The sequence below is a fragment of the Ranitomeya variabilis genome, chromosome 7 (genome assembly GCF_051348905.1).
Source record: "Ranitomeya variabilis isolate aRanVar5 chromosome 7, aRanVar5.hap1, whole genome shotgun sequence".
Classification (NCBI taxonomy): domain Eukaryota; kingdom Metazoa; phylum Chordata; class Amphibia; order Anura; family Dendrobatidae; genus Ranitomeya; species Ranitomeya variabilis.
Genome location: NC_135238.1, coordinates 101,404,839 through 101,431,872, shown reverse-complemented (window position 1 = coordinate 101,431,872; position 27,034 = coordinate 101,404,839). Strand labels below are relative to the sequence as shown.

The 27,034-nt window shown below is 44.9% G+C and overlaps 2 protein-coding genes across 2 annotated transcripts in view; both read right to left on the bottom strand.

Annotated features, from left to right (window-relative positions):
* PGAP1 (post-GPI attachment to proteins inositol deacylase 1) overlaps window positions 1–24,233 on the bottom strand; it is a 1,745,445-nt gene extending 1,721,212 nt beyond the window's left edge. The window contains exon 1 of the mRNA XM_077275621.1: window positions 23,910–24,233. Coding sequence (XP_077131736.1) covers window positions 23,910–24,041 — 132 coding nt within the window. The 5' untranslated portion in view covers window positions 24,042–24,233. The remainder of the gene's footprint in view (window positions 1–23,909) is intronic.
* Window positions 251–3,662, bottom strand: LOC143786330 (uncharacterized). Its single transcript, XM_077275620.1, has 2 exons — window positions 2,519–3,662; window positions 251–2,424 (listed from the first exon to the last, which is right to left on the bottom strand). Exons 1-2 carry the CDS (start codon window positions 3,414–3,416, stop codon window positions 1,679–1,681), a joined length of 1,644 nt encoding a protein of 547 aa, XP_077131735.1. The 5' UTR covers window positions 3,417–3,662; the 3' UTR covers window positions 251–1,678.
* Window positions 24,234–27,034: the final 2,801 nt, after the last annotated feature.

The window sequence follows — 27,034 nt, the reverse complement described above, 5'->3', positions numbered from 1 at the left end:
TTATATGTCAGGACTTTTAAAGGTATTGAATCTAGTGGCTCAAATGGGGAGCTGGTTAAGGCCTCTAGCACTAGATTTAAATCCCACGGAGGTAGACGGGGAATATGGACCGGTTTACTACGTTCACAAGATTTTATGAATCTGGAGATCCACCTATTAGCTGCTATATTGCATCCATATAGGGCTCCTAATGCCGAGACCTGAACTCTTAAGGTATTTACAGATAACCCCAACTGTCGGCCTTTTTGCAAGAACTCTAGAATAGGTGTGACTGGAACTTGCTTAGTGAACGGTACTGTGTAAAAGTCTAAGAATTTATTCCATACCCTACTATATATCAGGGTGGTAGATCTTTTCCTGCTCAATAAGAGGGTGCTTACTAGTTCTGCTGAGAACCCTCTTGATCTTAGTAGTTGCCTCTCAAATTCCACGCCGTCAAGTGAAGACCTTTCACTTGCGGGTGGAAAAAGGGGCCTTGGGACAGCAGTTTCTTGTCTGATGGGAGAATCCATGGATCGCATAGGCACATGGTCTGGAGACAAGAGAACCATGGTCTTTTCGGCCAGAATGGTGCAATGAGGATCACTCTTGCTTGTTCCCTCCTGATTTTTCTGATCACTAGTGGAATCAGAGACATCGGAGGAAAGGCGTATGCCAGCTGGAACCTCCAAGGATGGTGGAGAGAGTCCAACATATCTGGGTGATCCATGGCGTTCAGGGAAGCGAACCTTCTTACTTGCCGGTTGTCTCTTGTGGCAAATAGGTCGATTTGTGGTATCCCCCATGATTCTGTTATCATACTGAATATGGATCTGTTTAAGGTCCATTCCCCTTGACGTAACTCGTTTCGGCTGAGGTAGTCTGCCCTGATGTTTTCTACACCTCTGATGTGCAGGGCTGTTAGGGATGTTAGATGAGTCTCTGCCAGCTGGAAGATGTCTGCAGCTATGGTCATTAGACTTCCTGACCTTGTACCACCCTGACGGTTCACATATGCCACTGTGGTGGAATTGTCCGAGTAAATTCTTACATTTGCCCCTTGAATCTGCGGAAGAAAGTGATTTAAGGCATATTCTACCGCTTTTAACTCCTTCCAATTGGAGGAACATGACAATTCTGCCTGGTCCCAAGTATCTTGGGCCAGACTGTCTTTCATATGTGCTCCCCACCCAATAGGGCTGGCGTCGGTGGTAATTATTTTAGACGGGTCTATTATCCATGGCACACCCTCTGAGAGGTGGTCCATGTCTAGCCACCAGGATAGTGATTCTAAGACATCTTTGGAAAGAGTTATTCTGCTTTCTAGATGTCCGTCTTTTCTCTGAGCCGACAATACCTCATACTGTAATTGACGAGTATGAAATTGTGCCCATGGTACAGCAGGGATACATGATGATAATGACCCCAGCAAAGACATGCCCTTCCTTAGTGTCATGTAGGGGTTGCGTATTGCGTCTGATACCCTTGATTGTATAGTCAGTTTCTTTGCCTGGGGGAGGAAGCATCTCTGACTTACGGAGTCTAGCTGGATTCCTAGAAATGTCTGGACGGTTTCTGGATTCAGCCGGGATTTTTCGAAGTTGACGATCCAACCTAACTCCTGTAGGGACGAGATCGTATTAGATAGACGGGTTTTACACTGGAGCATAGAGTTTCCCACCACTAGAAAGTCATCTAGCTAGGGTATTATCAAGGTATCTCGTTGACGTAGATGAGCCATCACTTCTAATATCACCTTAGTGAAGATGCGGGGAGCCATAGAAAGCCCAAATGGCATTGCAACATACTGAAAGTGACGAACCTGTCCTTCCAGGATGACTGCTACCCTTAGATACTTTTGATGTTCGGCATGTATGGGAAGATGATAATAGGCATCCTTTAAGTCTATTCCGGCCATGACACACCTAGGAAACAAGAGTTTTATGGTTGAACTAATGGATTCCATTTTGAAGGTATGATTACGCAGGAAGGCGTTTAATCTCTTGAGGTTTATGATGGTTCTAAATGAACTATCAGGCTTATTGATCAAGAATAAAGGGGAATAGAACCCCTTCCCTTCTTGATCCTGGGGAACTTCTATCAGGACTTTTTTAGACAGAAGAGATAGGATCTCTGATTCCAGAGCCCTTTGTTGGTCTTGACCTTTTGGAGATGTTACTATAAAGGAATCCCAAGGTATTCGGTCAAAATCCAATTTTAGGCCGTATTGTACAATGTCCAGAATCCACTGGCTGGATGTTATTTGTTCCCATCTGGGGAGGAAGAATTTTAATCTGCCGCCTACCTCCTGGTTAGCGGTATTTGCGTTTCGGGTTATGGGACCCGCTAAAAAAGGCACCTTTTTGCTTCGGGTCCTTCGACTCCCATCGCTCCCTTTGTTCGAACGGCTTGTTCCTGGTAAAGGGACGTCTTTTGAAGGCTCTCCTGTAGGATGGAAGATACTAGTTAGGGAAGCCTTTTTTCCTTTCTCCTGCTTTACTCAGGAGCTCATCCAGCGCTTTTCCGAAAAGAAACTCACCCTGGCAGGGGATCGCACAAAGTTTTGCTTTGGCCTGTGCGTCCCCTTTCCAGTTCTTTAGCCAGAGTGCTCGCCGGGCTGTGTTCACTAGGCCGGCTGACCTGGCTGCTAGGCGTAGCGAATCCACAGAGGCATCAGCCAGGAATGCTACTGCTTCTTTGATTAGAGGGAATTTCGGCAGGATTGACTCTCTCGAAGTTCTACCTCTAATCTGTTCCTCCAGTTGCTCCATCCACACTAGTAGTGACCTCGCAGTGCAGGTGCTAGATATGGCGGGCCTGAACGCCCCCATGTTGGCTTCCCACGACCTTTTTAGTAAAGCTTCCGCTTTACGGTCCAGCGGGTCTGTCAGGACTCCTGAATCCTCCACCGGTAAGACCGACTGTTTGGTTGTGGAGGCTACAGCGGCATCCACCTTCGGCACCTTCGACCAGGTATTTAGCTCCTCGTCGCTGAAGGGATAGCGTCTTTTAGAGGATGATGGTAGAAAACCTCTATTTTGCTTATCCCACTCTTTTTTTACTATTTCTTTAATAGTTTTTATGACGGGGAAGGACCTACGTTTCCTCTGTCCTAACCCCGCGAACATGATGTCCTGAGCCGATTTACTTTCTTTCTCATCTGAGCACCCCATCGTGCTTCTGACAGATTTTATTAAATTGTCCACACTGCTGTTGGGAAGACAAAGTCCCCCTTCAGTCTCGGATGAGCTCGGCTGGGATTCCGCTTCGCCTGAGGATATACATACGTCCTCTGACTGTGAACTGACCGGAGATTTGGACCTACTAAGCTGACGGGTACTGGTGGTACTAGTCTGCGCCAACCCCTGCATTTCTTCCCGGATCATAGCTCTGACATCTGATGGAGTCATTATGTTTTCCTGCCGTAAGGTTTGCATGATACACTCCGAACACAGTTTGTTAACATAATCATCCGGGAGGGGCTGCGTACATAAAGCACATTCCTTGTGCTTGGATTTGTGTGTCCTTTTCTTAGTCTAGGAAAGATACAGGAGGAACATATATCAGCATATAGGAAGAGACTCTTTCAAAAACTCACCCAGTGAAGCTGACAGGTACCGGTTCTGGAGGCGGATTTCGTTTGGTGGTAGAACCCTTCTCTGGAGGTCGACCACCACTCTTTGTGCTGCACCTAGCGCTTCTCTCCTTGCTAGGAGAACGCTGTTGCACTGCGGGCAAGTGCGCATCGTCGGCCGGTGAAGCCATCTTACACACACCGGCCCGACGCTAGCGCTGCATTTTTAAATCTGCCGCCCATTCTCCTGCCTCCCCGGACCAACCCGGAAGTGCTCCAGCGACTTCCGGGTTAGACGCGCCGCTCTCACTCACCATGCGGCGGCTAGGGATATTAAGCCGGCCGCAGCAGCGCGCGCGTCCTCACGGTGCCGGGCGGACCCACGGTGACCGGACCCGGACCGTGGATGCTTGGCCAGACGAGGGGGGAGGCTGCAAGCAGGGGCTCCCCCGCCGCTGCTTCTGGAACCGCAGCCCCTGCCGTTCCCGCAGATACCGACGCAGGCGGGTGCATGGCCCAGGGATCCTCTTCATCTGTAGGTAAGCCGGGTCCCTGTAGGAACAGGAAACCTAAACTGAGGAGGAGAGGGGACCGCCTCCTTTTATTCTGTAGGTTTCCTGTTCCTATGGGGCGGATCCCTCTCTCTCATGTGGGGTGCTGTCGTGGCGAAGGGTAAAAGACCATTATTTTTAATCTTTAAAGACTCCATAATAACAGGGTCTGTACCACAGGACTGGCGTATAGCAAATGTGGTGCCAATATTCAAAAAGGGGACAAAAACTGAACTCGGAAATTATAGGCGAGTAAGCTTAACCTCTACTGTGGGTAAAATCCTGGAGGGCATTCTAAGAGATGCTATACTGGAGTATCTGAAGAGGAATAACCTCATGACCCAGTATCAGCACGGATTTACTATGGACCGTTCATGTCAGACTAATTTGATCAGCTTCTATGAAGAGGTAAGTTCCGGACTGGACCAAGGGAACCCAGTGGATGTAGTGTATATGGACTTGTCTAAAGCTTTTGATACGGTGCCACACAAAAGGTTGTTACATAAAATGAGAATAATGGGGATAGGGTAAAATATGTGGAAGTGGGTTAAGAGCTGGCTCAGGGATAGGAAGCAAAGGGTGGTTATTAATGGAGCACACCCTCAGACTGGGTCGTGGTTAGCAGTGGGGTACCACAGGGGTCAGTATTGGGCCCTCTTCTTTTTAACATTTATTAATGACCTTGTAGGGGGCATACAGAGCAGAATTTCAATACTTGCAGATGACACTAAACTCTGCATGGTAATCAATACAGAGGACAATTTTATATTACAGGATGATTTATGTAAACTAGAAGCTTGGGCTGACAAATGGCAAATGAGCTATAATGGGGATAAATGTAAGGTCATGCACTTGGGTAAAAGTAATAAGATGTATAACTATGTGCTTAATTCCAAAACTCTGGGTAAAACCGTCAATGAAAAAGACCTGGGTGTATGGGTGGATGACAAACTCATATTTAGTGGCCAGTGTCAGGCAGCTGCTACAAAGCAAATAAAATAATGGGATGCATTAAAAGAGGCATAGATGCTCATGAGGAGAACATAATTTTACCTCTATACAAGTCACTAGTTCGACCACACTTAGAATACTGTGCACAGTTCTGGTCTCCGGTGTATAAGAAAGACTTAGCTGAACTGGAGCGGGTGCAGAGAAGAGCAACCAAGGTTATTCGAGGACTGGGGGGTCTGCAATACCAAGATATGTTATTACACTTGGGGCTATTTAGTTTGGAAAAACGAAGGCTAAGGGGTGATCTTATGTTAATGCATAAATATATGAGGGGACAGTACAAAGACCTTTCTGATGATCTTTTTAATCATAGACCTGAGACAGGGACAAGGGGGCATCCTCTATGTCTGGAGGAAAGAAGGTTTAAGCATAATAACAGACGCGGGTTCTTTACTGTAAGAGCAGTGAGACTATGGAATTCTCTGCCATCTGATGTTGTAATGAGTGATTCATTACTTAAATTTAACCCCTTCCCGACCTTTGACGCATACGCTGCGTCATGAAAGTCGGTGCCTTCCCGACCTGTGACGCAGCGTATGCGTCATGGAGGGATCGCGCTCCTGCAGATCGGGTGAAAGGGTTAACTCCAATTTCACCCGATCTCCAGGAACAGGGGGGAGTGGTGCTTCAGCCCAGGGGGGGTGGCTTCACCCCCCCGTGGCTACGATCGCTCTGATTGGCAGTTTCACTTTCAACAGCCAATCAGAGCGATTTGTAATATTTCACCCCAAAAAACGGTGAAATATTACAATCCAGCCATGGCCGATGCTGCAATATCATCGGCCATGGCTGGAAAACCTAATCTGCCCCCACCCCACCGATCGCCCCCCCAGTGCTCCGGTGCGCGGTCCGCCCCCCTAATTCGTTCTGTCCGCTCCTCCGTTCTCCTGGCCGCTCCCCCCGTGCTTCGGTGCCCCCTCCCTGTGCTCCGGTCCCCCCCCCCCCTGTGCTCCGGTCCCCCCCCCGTGATCCGATCACCCCCCCTTCATACTTACCGGGCCTCCCGATGTCCGTCCGGCTTCTCCATGGGCGCCGCCATCTTCCAATATGGCGGGCGCATGCGCACTGCGCCCGCAGAGTCTGCCGGCTGGCAGATTCATTTCAGAAGTATTTTGATCACTGCGATATAGCCTATCACAGTGATCAAAATAAAAAAAAGTAAATGACCCCCCTTTATAACCCCCATAGGGACAATAATAAAAATAAATAAATTTTTTTTTTTTTTTTTCTGCTAGGGTTAGGGTTAGAACTAGGGTTAGAATTAGGGTTAGAATTAGGGGTAGGGTTAGGGTTAGGGGTAGGGTTAGGGCATGTGCACACAGTGCGGATTTGGCTGCGGATCCGCAGCGGATCGGCCGCGGATCCGCAGCGGATCGGCCGCGGATCCGCAGCGGATCGGCCGCGGATCGGCCGCGGATCCGCAGCGGATCGGCCGCGGATCGGCCGCGGATCCGCAGCGGATCGGCCGCGGATCCGCAGCGGATCGGCCGCGGATCCGCAGCGGATCGGCCGCGGATCCGCAGCGGATTGGCCGCTGCGAATTCGTAGCAGTTTTCCATCAGGCTTACAGTACCATGTACACCTATGGAAAACCAAATCTGCTGTGCCCATGGTGCGGAAAATACCGTGCGGAAACGCTGTGTATTTTCCGCAGCATGTCAATTTTGTGCGGATTCCGCAGCGTTTTACACCTGTTCCTCAATAGGAATCCGCAGGTGAAATCCGCACAAAAAAACACTGGAAATCCGCTGTAAATCCGTAGGTAAAACGCAGTGCCTTTTACCTGCGGATTTTTCAAAAATGGTGCGGAAAAATCTCACACGAATCCGCAAAGTGGGCACATAGCCTAAGGGTTAGGGTTGGAATTAGAGTTAGGGTACAGTCTCACAGTGGCACTTTGATCGCTACGACGGTACGATCTGTGACGTTCCAGGGATATCCATACGATATCGCTGTGTCTGACACGCAGCAGCGATCAGGGACCCTGCTGAGAATCGTACGTCGTAGCAGATCGTTTGGAACTTTCTTTCGTCGCTGGATCTCCCGCTGTCATCGCTGGATCGTTGTGTGTGACAGCTATCCAGCGATGCGTTCACTTGTAACCAGGGTAAACATCGGGTTACTAAGCGCAGGGCCGCGCTTAGTAACTCGATGTTTACCGTGGTTACCAGCGTAAAAGTAAAAAAAAACGTACATACTCACATTTTGGTGTCCTTCAGGTCCCTTGCCGTCTGCTTCCCGCTCTGACTGTCTGCCGGCCGGAAAGTGAGAGCAGAGCGCAGCGGTGACGTCACCGCTGTGCTGTGCTCTCACTGTATGGCGGCGCTCAGTCAGAGCGGGAAGCAGACGGCAAGGGACCTGAAGGACACCAAAATGTGAGTATGTACGTTTTTTTTTTTTAACTTTTACGCTGGTAACCACGGTAAACATCGGGTTACTAAACGCGGCCCTGCGCTTAGTAACCCGATGTTTACCCTGGTTACCCGGGACCTTGGCATCGTTGGTCGCTGGAGAGCGGTCTGTGTGACAGCTCCCCAGCGACCACACAATGACTTTCCAACGATCACGGCCAGGTCGTATCGCTGGTCGTGATCGTTGGTAAATCGTTATGTGAGACGGTACCCTTAGGGTTGGAATTAGGGCTAGGGTTGGAAATAGGGTTAAGATTAGGCTTGTGGTTAGGGTTAAGGATAGGGTTAGGGTTGTGTTGGGGTTACAGTTGTGGGTAGGGTTGGGATTAGGGTTAGGATTAGGGTTGGGATTAGGGTTACGGGTGTGTTGGGGTTAGGGTTGTGGTTAGGGGTGTGTTGGGATTAGGGTTGTGATTAGGGTTATGGCTACAGTTGGGATTAGGATTAGGGGTGTGTTGGGGTTAGTGTTGAAGTTAGAATTGAGGGGTTTCCACTGTTTAGGCACATCAGGGGTCTCCAAACGCAACATGGCGCCACCAATGATTCCAGCCAATCTTGCGTTCAAAAAGTCAAATGGTGCGCCCTCCCTTCCAAGCCCCGACGTGCGCCCAAACAGTGGTTTACCCCCACATATGGGACACCAGCGTACTCAGGACAAACTGGGCAACAACTATTGGGGTCCAATTTCTCCTGTTACCCTTGCAAAAATAAAAAATTACTTGCTAAAACATAATTTTGAGGAAAGAACAATTATTTTTTATTTTCACGGCTCTACGTTATAAACTTATGTGAAACACTTGGGGGTTGAAAGTGCTCACCACACATCTAGATAAGATCCTTTTGGGGTCTAGTTTCCAAAATGGGGTCACTTGTGGGGTGTTTCTACTGTTTAGGCACATCAGGGGCTCAGCAAATGCAACGTGACGCCCGCAGACCATTCCATCAAAGTCTGCATTTCAAATGTCACTACTTCCCTTCCGAGCCCTGACGTGCGCCCAAACAGTGGTTTACCCCCACATATGGGGTACCAGCGTACTCACAACAAACTGGGCAACAAATATTGGGGTCCAATTTCTCCTGTTACCCTTGTGAAAATAAACAATTGCTTGCTAAAACATCTTTTTTGAGGAAAGAAAAATGATTTTTTATTTTCACGGCTCTGCGTTGTAAACTACTGTGAAGCACTTGGGGGTTGAACGTGCTCACCACACATCTAGATAAGTTCTTTCTGGGGTCTAGTTTCCAAAATGGGGTCACTTGTGGGGGGTTTCTACTGTTTAGGCACATCAGGGGCTCTGCAAACATAACATGATTCCCGCAGACCATTCCATCAAAGTCTGCATTCCAAATCGTCACTACTTCCCTTCCGAGCCCCGCCATGTGCCCAAACAGTGGTTTACCCCCACATATGGGGTATCAGCGTACTCAGGAGAAACTGGACAACAACTTTTGGGGTCAAATTTTTCCTGTTACCCTTGGGAAAATTAAAAAATTCTGGGCTAAAAAAATATTTTTGAGGAAAGAAAACACATTTTTTATTTTCACGTCTCTGCGTTATAAACTTCTGTGAAGCACTTGGGGGTTCAAAGTGCTCACCACACATCTAGATAAGTTCCCTTGGGGGTCTAGTTTCCAAAGTGGGGTCAATTGTGGGGAGTTCCTACTGTTTAGGCACATCAGGGGCTCTGCAAACGCAACGTGACGCCCGCAGAGCATTCCATTAAAGTCTGCATTTCAAAACGTCACTACTTCCCTTCCGCTCCCCGACGTGTGCCAAAACAGTGGTTTACCCCCACATATGGGGTATCAGCGTACTCAGGAGAAACTGCACAACAACTTTTGGGGTCCAATTTCTCCTGTTACCCTTGGGAAAATAAAAAATTGTGGGTTAAAAAATCATTTTTGAGGAAAGAAAAATAATTTTATATTTTCATGGCTCTGCGTTATAAACTTCTGTGAAGCACTTGAGGGTTCAAAGTGCTCACCACACATCTAGATTAGTTCCTTGGGAGGTCTAGTTTCCAAAATGGGGTCACTTGTGTGGGAGCTCCAATGTTTAGGCACACAGGGGCTCTCCAAACGCGACATGGTGTCCGCTAATGATTGAAGCTAATTTTCCATTCAAAAAGCCAAATGGCGTGCCTTCCCTTCCGAGCCCTGCCGTGCGCCCAAACAGTGGTTTACCCCCACATATGGGGTATCATCGTACTCAGGACAAACTGGACAACAACATTTGGGGTCCAATTTCTCCTATTACCCTTGGGAAAATAAAAAACTCCGGGCTAAAAATCATTTTTGAGGAAAGAAAAATATTTTTTTATTTTCATGGCTCTGCGTTATAAACTTCTGTGAAGCACCTGGGGGTTTTAAGTGCTCACTATACATCTAGATTAGTTCCTTGGGGGGTCTAGTTTCCAAAATGGGGTCACTTGTAGGGGAGCTCTAATGTTTAGGCACACAGGGGCTCTCAGAACGCAACATGGTGTCCACTAACGATTGGAGCTAATTTTCCATTGAAAAAATCAAATGGCGCGCCTTCCCTTCCAAGCCTTGCCGTGCACCCAAACAGTGGTTTACCCCCACATATGAGGTATCGGCGTACTCAAGAGAAATTGCCCAACAAATTTTAGGATCCATTTTATCCTGTTGCCCATGTGAAAATGAAAAAATTGAGGCTAAAAAAATTTTTTGTGAAAAAAAAGTACTTTTTCATTTTTACGGATCAATTTGTGAAGCACCTGGGGGATTAAAGTGCTCACTATGCATCTAGATAAGTTCCTTGGGGCGTCTAGTTTCCAAAATGGGGTCACTTGTGGGGGAGCTCCAATGTTTAGGCACACGGGGGCTCTCCAAACGCGACATGGTGTCCACTAAAGATTGGAGCCAATTTTTCATTGAAAAAGTCAAATGGCGCTCCTTCGCTTCCGAGCCCTGCCGTGCCCACAAACAGTGGTTTACCCCCACATATGAGGTATCAACGTACTCAGGACAAATTGGACAACAACTTTTGTGGTCCAGTTTCTCCTTTTACCCTTGGGAAAATAAAAAAATTGTTGCTAAAAGATCATTTTTGTGACTAAAAAGTTAAATGTTCACTTTTTCCTTCCATGTTGCTTCTGCTGTTGTGAAACACCTGAAGGGTTAATAAACTTCTTGAATGTGGTTTTGAGCACCTTGAGGGGTGCAGTTTTTAGAATGGTGTCACTTTTGGGTATTTTCAGCCATATAGAACCCTGAAACTGACTTCAAATGTGAGGTGGTCCCTAAAAAAAATGGTTTTGTAAATTTTGTTGTAAAAATGAGAAATCACTGGTCAAATTTTAACCCTTATAACTTCCTAGCAAAAAAAAAAATTCTTTCCAAAATTGTGCTGATGTAAAGTAGACATGTGGGAAATGTTATTTATTAACTATTTTGTGTCACATAACTCTCTGGTTTAACAGAATAAAAATTCAAAATGTGAAAATTGCGAAATTTTCAAAATTTTCGCCAAATTTCCGTTTTTTTCACAAATAAACTCAGAAATTATCGAACTAAATTTACCACTAACATGAAGCCCAATATGTCACGAAAAAACAATCTCAGAACCGCAAGGATCCGTTGAAGCGTTCCCGAGTTATTACCTCATAAAGGGACACTGGTCAGAATTGCAAAAAATGGCAAGGTCATTAAGGCCAAAATAGGCTGGGTCATGAAGGGGTTAAGAGGGGACTGGATACCTTTCTGGAAAACTCAATACAAAACTCACAAAAATTAATACATATGCGTGGCCGAGAGACAAGGATTGTTATATCTCTCCCAATATTTCTGTCCGAAACAATAGGACAGTCTAGGAAACTCCCCAATAAATACAAAACAACAGAACGGAGTATACAAGTCCCAATACGCATTTTATTTAAAAATTGTATAATTTTATTTATATTATCAAAATATATAACTCAAACTGAGTAATCAAATATAAATACAATACATATAAATAACAGGATTAGTGGAGGAGGAAACACTATAATAGTGGCGGAGCGGATGACAACACCTATCACATCATATCACAAGGACTGCTATTATGGGAGCCATAGTATGAAAACAGTCTGTGGCAATAGCCCTAATCATCATAGCTATATTGCTCAAAAAGAAAAAAAAAAAAAAAAAAGTTGCAACAGTGCAGGTTATATCACTAGCTAAAGTGCCATAGTGCCTACAGGACTCATCACCTCATATCATATAAAGCAGCTTACCCATTAGGTCTGAGATGTCTCACCACGCTCCACACACCACCCCCTTGACGCACGTTTCGCGGTCGCTTTCTCAAAAAGGGGTTTGTGGAGCGTGGTGAGACATCTCAGACCTAATGGGTAAGCTGCTTTATATGATATGAGGTGATGAGTCCTGTAGGCACTATGGCACTTTAGCTAGTGATATAACCTGCACTGTTGCAACTTTTTTTTTTTTTTTTTCTTTTTGAGCAATATAGCTATGATGATTAGGGCTATTGCCACAGACTGTTTTCATACTATGGCTCCCACAATAGCAGTCCTTGTGATATGATGTGATAGGTGTTGTCATCCGCTCCGCCACTATTATAGTGTTTCCTCCTCCACTAATCCTGTTATTTATATGTATTGTATTTATATTTGATTACTCAGTTTGAGTTATATATTTTGATAATATAAATAAAATTATACAATTTTTAAATAAAATGCGTATTGGGACTTGTATACTCCGTTCTGTTGTTTTGTACCTTTCTGGAAAAGTATAATGTTACAGGGTATATACCACTAGATTCCTTGATAGGGCAACTAGGGAACTAGTCTGATTGCCGTATGTGGAGTCGGGAAGGAATTTTTTTCCCCAAGGTGGAGCTTACTCTTTGCCACATGGTTTTTTTTGCCTTCCTCTGCATCAACATGTTAGGGCATGTTAGGTTAGGCTATGGGTTGAACTAGATGGACTTAAAGTCTTGCTTCAATCTTAGTAACTATGTAACTATGCAACTATACCGGTACATGTCAAAAATAAAAATAGATACCAATAAAAGTAAAATTAATTGAGACATCAGTAGGTTGTGTTTTTGAATATCCATATTGAATCAGGAGCCCCATATAATGCTCCATACAGTTTATTATGGCCCCATAAGATGCTCAATATACAAATATGCCCCATATAATGTTCCATGCAGTTCTTTATGGCCCCATATAATGCTCCATGCAGTTCATTATGGCCCCATAGATGCCCCATATAATGCTCCACGCAGTTATGGCCCCATAGATGCCCCATATAATGCTCCATGCAGTTATGGCCCCATATAATGCTCCATGCAGTTATGGCCTCATAGATGCTCCATATAATGCTCCATGCAGTTCTTTATGGCCCCATAGACGCTCCATATAATGCTCCATGCAGTTATGGCCCCATAGATGCTTCATATAATGCTCCATGCAGTTCTTTATGGCCCCATAGATGCCCCATATAATGCTCCATGCAGTTATGGCCCCATAGATGCCCCATATAATGCTCCATGCAGTTATGGACCCATAGATGCCCCATATAATGCTCCATGCAGTTATGGACCCCATAGATGCCCCATATCATGCTCCATGCAGTTATGGCCCCATAGATGCCCCATATCATGCTACATGCAGTTACGTCCCCTGTGGTGCAGTAAAAGGTATAGTGCTGGACGGAAGATATATTTCTCCCAGCAGGATAAGTTTTGGCCTGTTATTTTCCTAAGGTTGAGGACCTGCAGTAATGTCACGATCACGTGATCAGCCCATGTGATGGGTACCTCACCTGTGGGTGTGGCTATAGACTATAATGGAGTTTCTTTTGTTTGGCACGTTATTCTGGGTTTGGAGCTGGGCTGGAATGAGCCTGAACGTTTTTTCTCTGCCACATATGCCGCAAAGGATGGTGACATGACTTTTAGCAACCCTGGGAATGGCACCTTGCGGAAGCCGCTGACTTGGCAGACGCTTAGTTAAGCCCGTCCCGTGTAAGGGTGAGTCTGAGACCAGTGTTTCTCCAAGCTGGAGTATGTTTGGTTTTTTTCTCTTACTTTCTGTCATGGACTGTTTAAAGTGCCAATAAACCACTGAAGTTTGGACTGTAAGCCTGTGTGTGTTGCCTCATTACTGCGGCCCTACCTCTGCTCACCCGGGCAAATCCCTACACCCCATAGATGCCCCATATAATGCTCCATGCAGTTATGGCCCCATAGATGCCCCATATAATGCTCCATGCAGTTATGGCCCCATAGATGCCCCATATAATGCTCCATGCAGTTCACTATTGCCCCATAGATGCTCCATACAGCATTGTGCCACATGTAATGCTGCTGCTGCTGCACTAAAAAAAAAAAAAAAAAAAATGACATACTCACCTCTCATCACTGCCCGCTGCTCCTCAGCGTCCCGTCTCTCCGCACTGACTGTTCAGGCAGAGGGCGGCGCGCACACTAATACGTCATTGCGCCCTCTGACCTGCACTGTCACAGCAAGAGGCCGGGAAGACGGAGCTTCGGTGGAACGAGGGTAGGTAAATATACTCACCTACTCCCGGCGCTCCTGACGCAGTCACTGCATGTCCCACGTTGTACGGCGCAGCAGCTTCTTCCTGTAGTGAGCGGTCACATGGTACCGCTCATTACAGTAATGAATATGCGGCTCCGCCCCTGTGGGAGTGGAGTCCATACTCATTACTTTAATGAGCGGTACCACGTGACAACTGAAGAGGGGAAGAACTTGAAGCTGCCGTTCCGAACACCGTGGGACGTGCAGGGACCGCATCAGGAGTGCCAGGAGTAGGTGAGTATTTGACAGGCATCGCTCCCCCTCACCCGCCGACCCTCCCACCTTCCTTGACTCGAGTATAAGCCGAGAGGGGCACTTTCAGCCCATTTTTTGGGGGCTGATAATCTCGGCTTATACTCGAGTATATACGGTAGCAATTTACCAACTTTGAATGAATATCCCTTTAATCCAGATAGTCATACCACAGAAAAACATTAATAAATTACATTTCCCACATGTTTGCTTAACGTCCGCACCATATGTAAATTGTTATTTTATTTTGTTAGCCTTTTAGGTTTAACCCCTTACTGCCATCGGACGTACTATTATGCCGATGGCAGTATTCCCTGCTTTGATGTGGGCTCCGGCAGTGAGCCCACATCAAAGCCAGGACATGTCAGCTGTTTTAACAGCTGGCATGTGCCCGCAATAGGTGCGGGTGGAATCGCGATCCACCCGCGCCTATTTACTAGTTAAATGCCGCTGTCAAACTGACAGCGGCAATTAACAAGCGCTTCCGGCCATTAGGCAGGAAATGTGCGCAACGGTGAACCCATCACATGATCGGGGGGTTATCGGTGCATCGTCATGACAACCAGAGGTCTCCTTGAGACCTCTATGGTTGTTGACGAGGTATTGCTGTGAGCTCCACCCTGTGGCTGGCGCTCAAAGCAATGCAGTAATTCTGCTACATAGAGGCTTTCTGAGCATTGCCTCTATGCAGCAGAGCCTATCGAGCTATAGCAGCTTCTAACCTCCCATGGAGGCTATTGAAGCATGGCAAAAGTGGGAAAAAAAAAAAAAAAAGACAGCATTACGTTTTTTTGGTCTCCGCGACATTGCATTAAAATACAAAAACGGGAATTAAAAATAACATATATGCCCCTAAATGTTATCATTAAAAAAAAGTCAGCTCGGCACGCAAAAAATAACCCCTCAACCAACCTCAAATCACGAAAAATGGAGATGCTACGGGTATCGGAAAATTGGCCAATTTTTTGTTTGTTTGTTTTTTAGCAAAGTTAGGATTTTTTTTTTTTTTTCACCACTTAGATAAAAAATAACCTAGACATGTTTGGTGTCTATTAACTAGTAATGACCTGGAGAATTATAAAGGCAGATAAGTTTTAGCATTCTGTGAACCTAGCAAAAAAGCCAAAAAACAAGTGTGGGATTGCACTTTTTTTGCAATTTCACTGCACTTGGAATTTTTTTCCCCCCGTTTTCTAGTACACGACATGGTAAAACCAATGGTGTCATTCAAAAGTGCAACTCGTCTCGCAAAAAAATAAAAAGCCCCCACATGGCCGTATTGATGGAAAAATAAAAAAAATTAAAAAATTTAAAAAAAAAATAAAAATTGTGGCTCTGGGAAGGAGGGGTAGCGAAAAACAAATCACCGAAAAAAGCTCCAGAGGTAAAGGGGTTAAAAATAGCACAATTTTTCGTTTTTTTAAAGGAAATTTACAAAATTTATTTTTTAATGGGACCTATCCAGGTTTGAAGTGACTTTGGGAGTCCAATGTACTGGAAAACCTCCAAAGGCGATACCATTTTGAAAACAGCACCCCCAGACATATTGAAAACTTCTAAAAGCAGCCGCCTGCACGGGATAGGGTGCACAAGTAGGTTCCCAAACCCTGTGGTATAGTAAATATAAATTGGCACACAGATCCTGGTATAAGTGAAGGAAATGACGAGGCCAATTTTTACAATTCTGACCACTGTCCCTTTCTGACGTTATAACTCTGGAACGCTTCAGCGGATCCAGGTGATTCTGACATTGTTTTCTCGTGACATATTGTACTTCATGACAGTGATAAAAAAAAATTGTTATTACTTGCGTTTATTTGTGAAAAAAAGGAAATTTAGCGAAAATTTTGAAAATTTCGCAATTTTCCAACTTGGAATTTTCATGCCCTTAAATCACACAGATATGTTACACAAAATACTTAACCCCTTCACCCCGAAGCCTGTTTCAACTTCCTGACCAGGCCATTTTTTTCAATTCTGACCACTGTCACTTTATGAGGTCATAACTCTGAAACGCTTCAACGGATCATGGTGATTTGGAGATTCTTTTCTCGATTGTTTTCTCGTGACATATTTATTGTACTTTATGATAGTGGTAAAATTTCTTCAATTTGACTTGCGTTTATTTGTGAAAAAATGGAAATTTAGGGAAAATTTTGAAAATTTTCCAATTTTTAAACTTTGAGTTTTCATGTCTTTAAATTACATATCATATCATACAAAATAGTTAATAAATAACATTACCCACATGTCTGCTTTACATTAGCACAATCTTGGAAACAATTTTTTTTGTTAGGTAGTTATAAGGGTTAAAAATTGACCAGCGATTTCTCATTTTTACAACAAAATTTGCAAAACCATTTTTTTGTTTTAGGGACCACCTCACACTTGAAGTGACTTTGAGGGGTCTATATGACAGAAAATGCCCAAAACTGACACCATTCCAAAAACTGCACCCCTCAAGGTACTCAAAACCACATTCAAAAAGTTTATTAACCCTTCAGATGTTTCACAGGAATATTTGGAATGTTTAAAAATAAATTGAACATTAACTTTTTTTAACAAAATTTTTACTTCGGATCCAATTTGTTTTATTTTACAAACCCCCCACAAGTGAACCCCCCCACAAGTGACACCATTTTGGAAAGTAGAGCCCCTAAGGAACTAATCTAGACGTGTGGTGATCACTTTGAACCTCCAAGTGCTTCACAGAAGTTTATAATGTAGAGCCGTAAAAAAAAAAAAAAAAAAAAAAAAATCAGATTTTTTTTCACAAAAAAAAAATGATCTTTTCACCCCAAATTTTTTATTTTCCAAAGGGTAACTGGACAAACTGGACCCCAAAAGTTGTTGTACAATTTCTCCTGAGTACGCTTATACCCCATGTGTGGGGGTAAACCACTGTTTGGGCGCACGGCAGAGCTCAGAAGGGAAGGAGCGCCGTTTGGAATGCGTCACGTTGCATTTGCAGAGCCCCTGATGTACCTAAACTTTGGAAACCCCCCACAAGTGACTCCATTTTGGAAAGACCCCCCCTAAGGAACTTATCTAAATGTGTGGTGAGCACTTTTAACCCCCAATTGTTTCACTGAAGTTTAGACTGTAGAGCCGTGAAAATTAAATAATTTTTTCTTTCCACAAAATGAACTTTTAGCCCGCAATTTTTTTTTCCCAAGGGTAACAGGAGAAATTGGACCCCTAAAGTGGTTGTCCAATTTCTCCTGAGTACGCTTATACCCCATGTGTGGGGGTAAACCACTGTTTGGGCGCACGTCAGAGCTCAGAAGGGAAGGAGCGCCGTTTGGAATGCAGACTTAGATGGATTGGTCTGCAGGCGTCATGTACCTAAACAGTAGAAACCCCCCACAAGTGACCCCATATTGGAAACTAGACCCCCCCAAGGAACTTATCTAGATGTGCTGTTAGAACTTTGAACCCCCAAGTCTTTCACTACAGTTTATAACGCAGAGCCGTGAAAATAAAAAATCTTTTTTTTTTTTCCCCCCCACAAAAATTATTTTTTTAGCCCCCAGTTTTGTATTTTCCCCAAGGGTAACAGGGGAAATTGGACCCCAAAATTTGTTGTCCAATTTGTCCTGAGTACGCCGATTCTCCATATGTGGGGGTAAACCCCTCTTTGGGCACACGGGAGAGGTCGGAAGGGAAGGAGCACTGTTTTACTTTTTCAACGCAGAATTGGCTGGAATTGAGATCAGACGCCATGTCGCGTTTGGAGAGCCCCTGATGTGCCTAAACAGTGGAAACCCCCAATTTTAACTGAAACCCTAACCCAAACACACCCCTAACCCTAATCCCAACCATAACCCTAATCACACCCCTAACCCTAATCCTACCCGTAAATGTAATCCAAACCCTAACTTTAGCCCCAACCCTAACCCCCAACCCCAACCCTAGAGGTAACCCTAATGGGAAAATGGAAATAAATACATTTTTTTAAATTTTATTATTTTTCTCCAATGGGGTGATGAAGAGGGATTTGATTTACTTTTATAGTGTTTTTTTGGCAGATTTTTATGATTGGCAGCCGTCACACACTAAAAGATGCTTTTTATTGCAAAAAATAGTTTTTGAATCACCACATTTTGAGAGCTATAAAATGTATCCATATTTTGGCCCACAGTCATGTGAGGTCTTGTTTTTTGCGGGACGAGTTGACGTTTTTATTGGTACCATTTTCGGGCACATGTCATTTTTTGATCGCTTTTTATTCTGATTTTTGTGAGGCAGAATGAACAAAAACCAGCAATTCCTGAATTTCTTTTAGGGGGGGGGGGGGGGAGCGTTTATACCGTTCCATGTGTGGTAAAGTTGATAAAGCAGCTTTATTCTACAGGTCAGTACGATTACAGCGATACCTCATTTGTATCATTTTTTTATGTTTTGGCGCTTTTACACAATAAAAACTTTTATATAAAAAAATTATTGTTTTTGCATCGCTTTATTCTGAGACCTATAACTTTTCTCTTTTTCTGCTGATGACGCTGTATGGTGGCTTTTTTTTTTGCGGGACAAGATGACGTTTTCAGCGGTACCATGTTTATTTATATCCGTCTTTTTGATCACGTGGTATTCCATTTTTTGTTCGCCGGTATGATATTAACCCCTTCCCGACATATGACGGAATAGTACGTCACATGTCGGGACCCCCGCTTTGATGTGCGCTCCGGCGGTGAGCGCACATCAAAGTCGCGACATGTCAGCTGTTTTTTACAGCTGACATGTGCGCGCAATAGCGGCGGGTGAAATCGCGATCACCCGCCGCTATTAACTAGTTAAATGCCGCTGTCAAACGCAGACAGCGGCATTTAACTACCGCATCCGGCCGTGCGGCCGGATATGAGCGCATTGCCGACCCCCGTCACATGATCGGGGGTCGGCGATGCTCCTCCATTGTAACCATAGAGGTCCTTGAGACCTCTATGGTTACTGATTGCCGGTGGCTGTGAGCGCCCCCCTGTGGTCGGCGCTCACAGCACACCTGCATTTTAGCTACATAACAGCGATCTGATGATCGCTGTTATGTAGCAGAGCCGATCGGGCTGTGCCTGCTTCTAGCCTCCCATGGAGGCTATAGAAGCATGGCAAAAGTAAAAAAAAAAAGTTTTTAAAAATGTGAAAAAAAATAAAAAAAATATAAAAGTTTAAATCACCCCCCTTTCGCCCCAATCAAAATAAATCAATAAAAAAAAAAACCCAACCTACACATATTTGGTATCGCCGCGTTCAGAATCGCCCGATCTATCAATAAAAAAAAAGCATTAACCTGATCGCTAAATGGCGTAATGAGAAAAAAATTCGAAACGCCAGATTTACGTTTTTTTGGTCGCCACGACATTGCATTAAAATGCAATAACGGGCGATCAAAAGAACGTCTCTACACCAAAATGCTATCATTAAAAACGCCAGCTCGGCACGCAAAAAATAAGCCCTCACCTGACCCCAGATCACGAAAAATGGAGACGCTACGAGTATCGGAAAATGGCGCAATTTTGTTTTGTTTTGTTTTTTGCAAAGTTTGGAATTTTTTTTCACCACTTAGGTGAAAAATAACCTAGTCATGATAGGTGTCTATGAACTCGTAGTGACCTGGAGAATCATAATGGCAGGTCAGTTTTAGCATTTAGTGAACCAAGCAAAATAGGCAAGCAAAAAACAAGTGTGGGATTGCACTTTTTTTGCAATTTCACTGCACTTGGAATTTTTTTCCCGTTTTCTAGTACACGACATGCTAAAACCAATGATGTCGTTCAAAAGTACAACTCGTCCCGCAAAAAATAAGCCCTCACATGGCCAAATTGACGGAAAAGTAAAAAAGTTATGGCTCTGGGAAGGAGGGGAGCGAAAAACGAAAACGGAAAAAGCTCCGGGGGTGAAGGGGTTAAAGAGTTGCTTTTTGCCTCTTTTTTTTTTCGGTGTTCACTGAAGGGGTTAAGTAGTGGGATAGCTTTATAGAGCGGGTGGTTATGGATGCGGCGATACCAAATATACGTACTTTTATTTATTTTTTTTATTTAAATAAATTGATTTTTTGGGAATTTTTTTTTTTTTTTTGTACATTCTATTTTTTTGTGTGATTTTCTAACATTGTCCCAGGGTGGGACATCACTATATTAGATCAGATCGCTGATCTGACACTGTGCGTAGCAGTGCATGAGGCTTTCCGGCGCCTGCTCAGAGCAGGCGCCGGCTAGCCACCTCACTTCATGACCCGGAAGTAGTCCCGCAGCCATCTTGGATCCGGGGACTCCTTCCGGAACGTGATCGCATCGTTCCGGTGGGGGAGCGCAGGGAGCCCCCATCCCTCAGCGATGCCCCTCTATGTCGCTGTCACTACTGACAGCGGCATCAGAGAGGTTAAATGGCCACGATCGGCGTTTGCATTGCTTCGGGGTGTCAGCTGTCATATACAGCTGACACATGCACGCAATCGCTGCGACGCTCAGCGTGAGGCCAATCGTGCCGCCGTACTAGTACTGAAGTTTGCGGGAACATAGTTCCTGCAGCGCAGTACTAGTACGGCGCATGTCGGGAAGGAGTTAAGTAACATTTCCCACATGTCTACTTTACATCAGCACTATTTTGGAACCAATTTTATTTTATTTTTTTATTGGCGAGTTATAAGGGTTAACCCCTTCACCCCCAAGGGTGGTTTGCACGTTAATGACCAGGCCAATTTTTACAATTCTGACCACTGTCCCTTTATGAGGTTATAACTCTGGAACGCTTCAACAGATCCTGGTGATTCTGACACTGTTTTCTCGTGACATATTGTACTTCATGATAGTGGTAAAATTTCTTTGATATTACCTGCGTTTATTTGTGAAAAAAAAGGAAATTTGGCGAAAATTTTGAAAATTTCGCAATTTTACAACTTTGAATTTTTATGCAATTAAATCACAGAGATATGTCACACAAAATACTTAATAAGTAACCCTAGCCCTAACCCTAGCCCTAACCCTCATGGGAAAATGGAAATAAATACATTTTTTTAATTTTTCGCTAACTAAGGGGGTGATGAAGGGGGGTTTGATTTACTTTTATAGCGGGTTTTTTAGCTGATTTTTATGATTGATAGCCGTCACACACTGAAAGACGCTTTTTATTGCAAAAAATATTTTTTTCCGCAGTATGTGCACTGCGGATTTTGTTTTCCATAGGTTTACATGGTACTATAAACGCATGGAAAACTGCTGCGAATCCGCAGCGGCCAATCAACTGCGGATCAGCAGCAAAATCCGCAACGTGTGCACATACCCTAAAACTGTTGTCAGGGATTTTTTTTTAACCCTTTAGTTGCTACACAGGAATTAATGTAATGTAAAGTGGAATAAATTTAAAAAAAAAAAAAAAAAACACTCTAAAATCTTGATATAGCCCCAAATTTCTTACACCAAAAAGTGAACCCCACAGTTAGTCATCCACTTTATTACAAGTGTGTTGATACCCCAAATGTATTCAAAAAGCTCTGTTTGGAGAAACTACAGGAGCAATATTTGAATTTTCGAACACAAATTTGGCTGAAAGATGGCAGGCACCATGTCTCATTTGCAGGGCCCCTACAGTGCCTAAATAGCAGAAACCCCCCTCAATTGACCTCATTTTGGAAACTACATCAGGATTTTAGTGAAGATTATGAACCCATAGGTATGAAAAAAATTGATACCATTAGGTCGCCATATTGAATATGTTGCCATTAGTGTTGAGAGGAAGTGCTCACTACTTAAGTTTGCAAACGGGTATGCACTGAATATTGCGAGTTCCCGCCCTGCATGTTTCGCGGATGCTAGACACCCAAAAAAAAACAACCATGCAAGGATTGCCCGTGTATGTTAGGCAATCCTCGCATGTTTTTTGGTTGTGTAATAGCTGCAAAAAAATGCAGGGCGGGGACTCGAGCATGTCAAAAAGCAAGCACTTGCGTTCATCACTAGTTTTGTTTTATTTTTTGTTTGTTTTTTTTAAGTGATCGCGGTTATTCAATATTATGCGATCTGAGAGCGGACAATATAATATAACTCTGTGTTCTCCAGGGTCTCAGCTAGCCCCAGTAGCCGAGACCCCAGAGATTTTCCGACTCTGGGGAGAGCAATACCCTTATTCCCGATCGCAGTTTTAAAACAGCAGTGAGGGAATAAGGCTACATTAACATTAGCGTTGGGCGCCGCTGCGTCGCCGCATGCGTCATGCACCCCTATATTTAACATGGGGGCGCATGGACATGCGTTGCATTTGCGTTTTGTGACGTATGCGTCGCTGCGGCGCACGCGTCAGGGCGCACAGGACGCAGCAAGTTGCATTTTTTGTGCGTCCAAAATCAAGCAAAAAAAGGACGCATGCATCACAAAACACTGCGTTGTGCATGCGTTCACATTTGCGTTGTGCGTTGCGTCGCCGACGCTGCGGCGCACAACGCAAATGTGAACGTAGCCTAAGGCCCCATAGTGGCTGCTGTTTTAATGCGTATTGGCAATTGTTAAGGAGTTAACAGAAATGCTGTTATTTTAGTTACTAAACTGCTTTTCTTAATTTCTGTGTGCTTCTTGGGGGGCGGGTTTTGGTATTTTTTCACTTAGTTCTACTGTGGGACATGAATATTTTTTGCTTTGATCGTTGGTGTCATTCACTGTGTAGGAACCAGCGCTGGGACAATTTTTAAAATTTTCCTCCCAGCCTGTGTCAGCGCTGGGATCCTCACAGAATTGTATAAACGATGAAAAACTATAAAAGAAGAGACTAATCAAGTGTAATCGCAGCGCTAGCTCCTATGAAGAAGACACCAGTGGTGACAACTGATTGGTCTGAGTAGTATAGTCAGCAGATAGGAGAGATACCTGTACATGTAAATTCACAGCTGATTGCTTGCACCAATATGTCCCATTTGCACTGTGCTGGCCTGCAGTCCCGGCCTAGGCCAACACTGCCTCGTACACAGTGCAATGGCAGCAAGAGAAAGGCTTTCTGCACATGCACTGGAATTGCTGCCAGCACTTGTGGAGAAAAAGGAGTGGCGCAGGGAGGTGGGACTGTTAGAGACTCCACTCCAGACAGAACACTGTGGGGGGAAAAGCTAGCTCCTCCAAAATCAGCAGTGAGGCCAGTCACATACCAGTGTATGAATGCTCACAGGAGTTACAATACAAACCGTCAGATTACAGTACAGGTCCAAATAAAGTATAAGGAAAGCCTGGACAACCCCCAGCAGCTCTCTTGAAGCCCTGCCTGCGGCCTGGATCCCAAGGAGGCAATGGTTTTTGCTATATATAGTAACGCATTGACATTGATGTACATAGCACAGACGATTACAGGTTCAAGACCCAAGGGGAATAATAGACACAGAGGAAAGTCTTGGGTTTTGCTTCCTGTCCTCCAGTAAAATGAATGGTGTTATTCAAAAGTGCAACTCGTTCCACACAAAACAAGCCATATGTCAGAAAAACAACAAGATTCTGTCTCCGGGAAAAAAGAAAAAGCAGAATTGTCCGTGTCGTGAAGGCGTTAACCCTCTGTCGTCGTGACTCAGCTGAACTATGTGACCACGTACCTGATAGTCTGGATATTCGAACATATAGGTCATGCTGCACCTGTTTGTCTCATACATGAAGAGTACATCCAGAACACCTAAGGCTACAAGCAGCACCAACAAGCCATGAAATCCGGCACTGATCAGCCTCATTGTTCGGTGACAACGTGCGCCCTCTCCGGCTTTAAGCACAATGTGACACTGCCTTCAGCAGCACTACAGACGCCCCATACAGCAGCCTGAGCCTCTCCTGCAAGCTAGAACACGAACTCCACGTTACCATGCACTTCCTGACTTCGCCATCTAAAAGCCTCACTCATTGCTAGAATTTCAGCCATTTCCATTGGCCAATGTAAAGCACATACTGATTGGCTGCCTGTCTGCGTAAAACATTACACTTGTCGTTAGTACGTTTACCTCGTGTCGTAGAGAGCGCGGCCACCGTTGCCATAACGACATACTTCCGTTTAATGAAGTGTCGGTTCCCTGGTGTGTTCGGCTGACGGGATCATTCAGCGCGCCCATTTAATGGGGCAATTCAGCCATTAGGTTCCAACCTGATCTTTATCTTCTTCACTGTGGGAGGAGTTTCATATTACCCAGCCTGCTCTCAGCTTACCAGACTGTTTACTGATGCAATGCTGAAATATTCATTGTGTGCCCCCTGTGCTGGTCCCTGCTCGGGCTCATAAGTGCCCACGACTGCTCAGGGGGCCAGGGCCCCTTCAAGTTCGCACCTGGGACGCAAAGGCCCCTGATTGTCCATGCCTGCTCAGGGGTTCCTTCATGTCTGTGCCTTCTCAGGGGCCCCTAAGTGTTCATGCCTGGCCAGTGACCCCTTTGTGTCTGCACCTGCTCAGGGGCCTCTTTGTGTCCCTGCTTTCTCAGGGACCCTATTGTGTCTACACCTTCTTAGGAGCCTTTTATGGCCATGTCTTCTCAGGGGCTCATGAGTATCCACACATGGTAAAAGGTCTCTGAGTTTCCACGCCTGGCAAGGGGCCCCTGAATGTTCACACCAGCTCAAGGGGCCCTTGAGTGTCTGTGCCTAGTCAGGGGCATCTGTTCGTGCCTGATCAAGGGGCTTCTCTGTCTGCGACTTTTCAGGGGCTGAGCTGTGAGGGTGATCTCTTAAAGGGAGATCTATATGATTGCTTGTACCTGACCAAATATAAGCTGAGTGCTAGCTTAGAGGCCCAGAATGTATCAGATTCACAGAGACGATACACACAGCCTCTCTCAGTGATGGCTCACTCACAACTGCTTTAGTCTGAACAAAGGAAGATACTAAATACAGGAAATGGGGGAGGTCGCACAACTTCTGAATAGTTCGTGTCACTCTGATTGGTTCATTCCAACTTCACTTCCATATATGGTATTCAGTTGATTGTCCAATACCCAGCAACGTCTTCACATTCCAGAAGTTCCAGTGTGCTGCTGATCAGGAAATAGACTCCATCTTGCTACACCGTATCTGAACTGACTTATATAAGGTTTAATAATTGATTTCATTAGACATTTTCTCCTTCACAGTCCCCCCTAAATCAATTATTAACCTGATGTCACAATGTAATATGATCCAACTGGTGATCGGTCAATGAATGCACAACACACAGAAAAAGGGACTGGAAAATGGGGAAAGGATGGCCTTACCGATAGGGAAATGGGGAATGGTCACCACCTGAATTTAACCTGAACCTGTCCCTGCACTGCCCTAACGCCCTAAGTGGGTCCTTCCCCCCACCGCCGCCAGGAACCTCATCCCTCACTGTTACCTAACTCTAACCTGACTAGTGCACTGGCCGGCAAGGGACGCTAGCCTCACCACTGCAGATAATACACACAGGGGACAGTGACAAACACAAAAAGACAAGGAGAAAACACAGTACATGGATCATGACATCTGAGCTGTCCATTAAACAGGCAATGTTGAGCTTTTACCCCCTTGATGCAATCTTTATTCATGTGGAAATCAGATATATATATTTATCCCTGTTTAATAAATCGAATTGGTCTTCAGGGGTTTTATAGTAGAATCATGGCCATCACCATCTTCTTGGAAAACCAGCATAGGGGTTGGCTGTCCACGCTCTTGGTAACCATCTGTTTAACACAAGGAAATATACAACAGGAAACCACAGACATGAAAATAAGGATTACCATAATAATTGTACCAATCTGTGTCAACGATTTCTGCCATCCTGTCTATTATGTTGAGCTGGTGGTTAGGAGCACTAGAAATTACCAGATGAGCAAACTAGCAATACAGGACGAGCTCTGGGAAGTGGGAGCTCTGCTGACCGCAAGCCCTAATCCGCTCACAACAACTAGAAATAGCCGTGGAGCGTTCCTGACTCGGCCTAGACGCCTCTTCACAGCCTAAGAGCTAACTACCCCTAAAGATAGAAAATACAGCCTACCTTGCCTCAGAGAAATTTCCCAAAGAAATAGGCAGCCCCCACATATATTGACTGTGAGTTAAGATGGAAGTCACAAACAGGAATGAAATAGGTTTCAGCATAGGAGGCCAGACTGAACTAAACAGACTGAGGATAGAAAAGGTATCTTTGCGGTCAGCATAAAAACTAACAAAAAACCACGCAGAGTGTGCAAAAGACACCACCGCACCGACTCACGGCGCGGTGGTGCCACTCTGCATCCCAGAGCTTCCAGCTAACAAGATAAAATCATAATAGCAAGCTGGACAAAAACACAGTGGTAACAAATGAGCTAGCAGGGACTTAGCTTTTGCTGAAGTAGACAGGTCATGTGAAAGATCCAAGAGAACTGAACCAGTACTAGAACATTGACAGCTGGCATCAAGTAACGATCTGAGTGGAGTTAAATAGAGCAGCCAGCCAAGACCTGAACGAGATCAGCTGGAGAAGGAATCTCAGAACCAGCAGCTCCACTCACAGCCACCAGAGGGAGTCCATGAACAGAACTTGCCGAAGTACCACTCACAACCACAGGAGGGAGCCAGAGAACAGAATTCACAACAGTACCCCCCCCCCCTTGAGGAGGGGTCACCGAACCCTCACCAGAGCCTCCAGGCCGCTCCGGACGAGCCAAATGAAAGGCACGAACTAGATCGGCAGCATGAATATCAGAGGCAACCACCCAGGAATTATCCTCCTGACCATAAC

Bases quoted from the DNA above. Each gene is read 5' to 3' on its own strand.
- LOC143786330 (XM_077275620.1), bottom strand. From the start codon at position 3,416: ATGCAAACCTTACGGCAGGAAAACATAATGACTCCATCAGATGTCAGA. The intron at 2,425-2,518 runs GTGAGTTTCTTT...TCCATCCTACAG, and splicing joins TTGTGCGATCCCCTGCCAGG to GAGAGCCTTCAAAAGACGTC.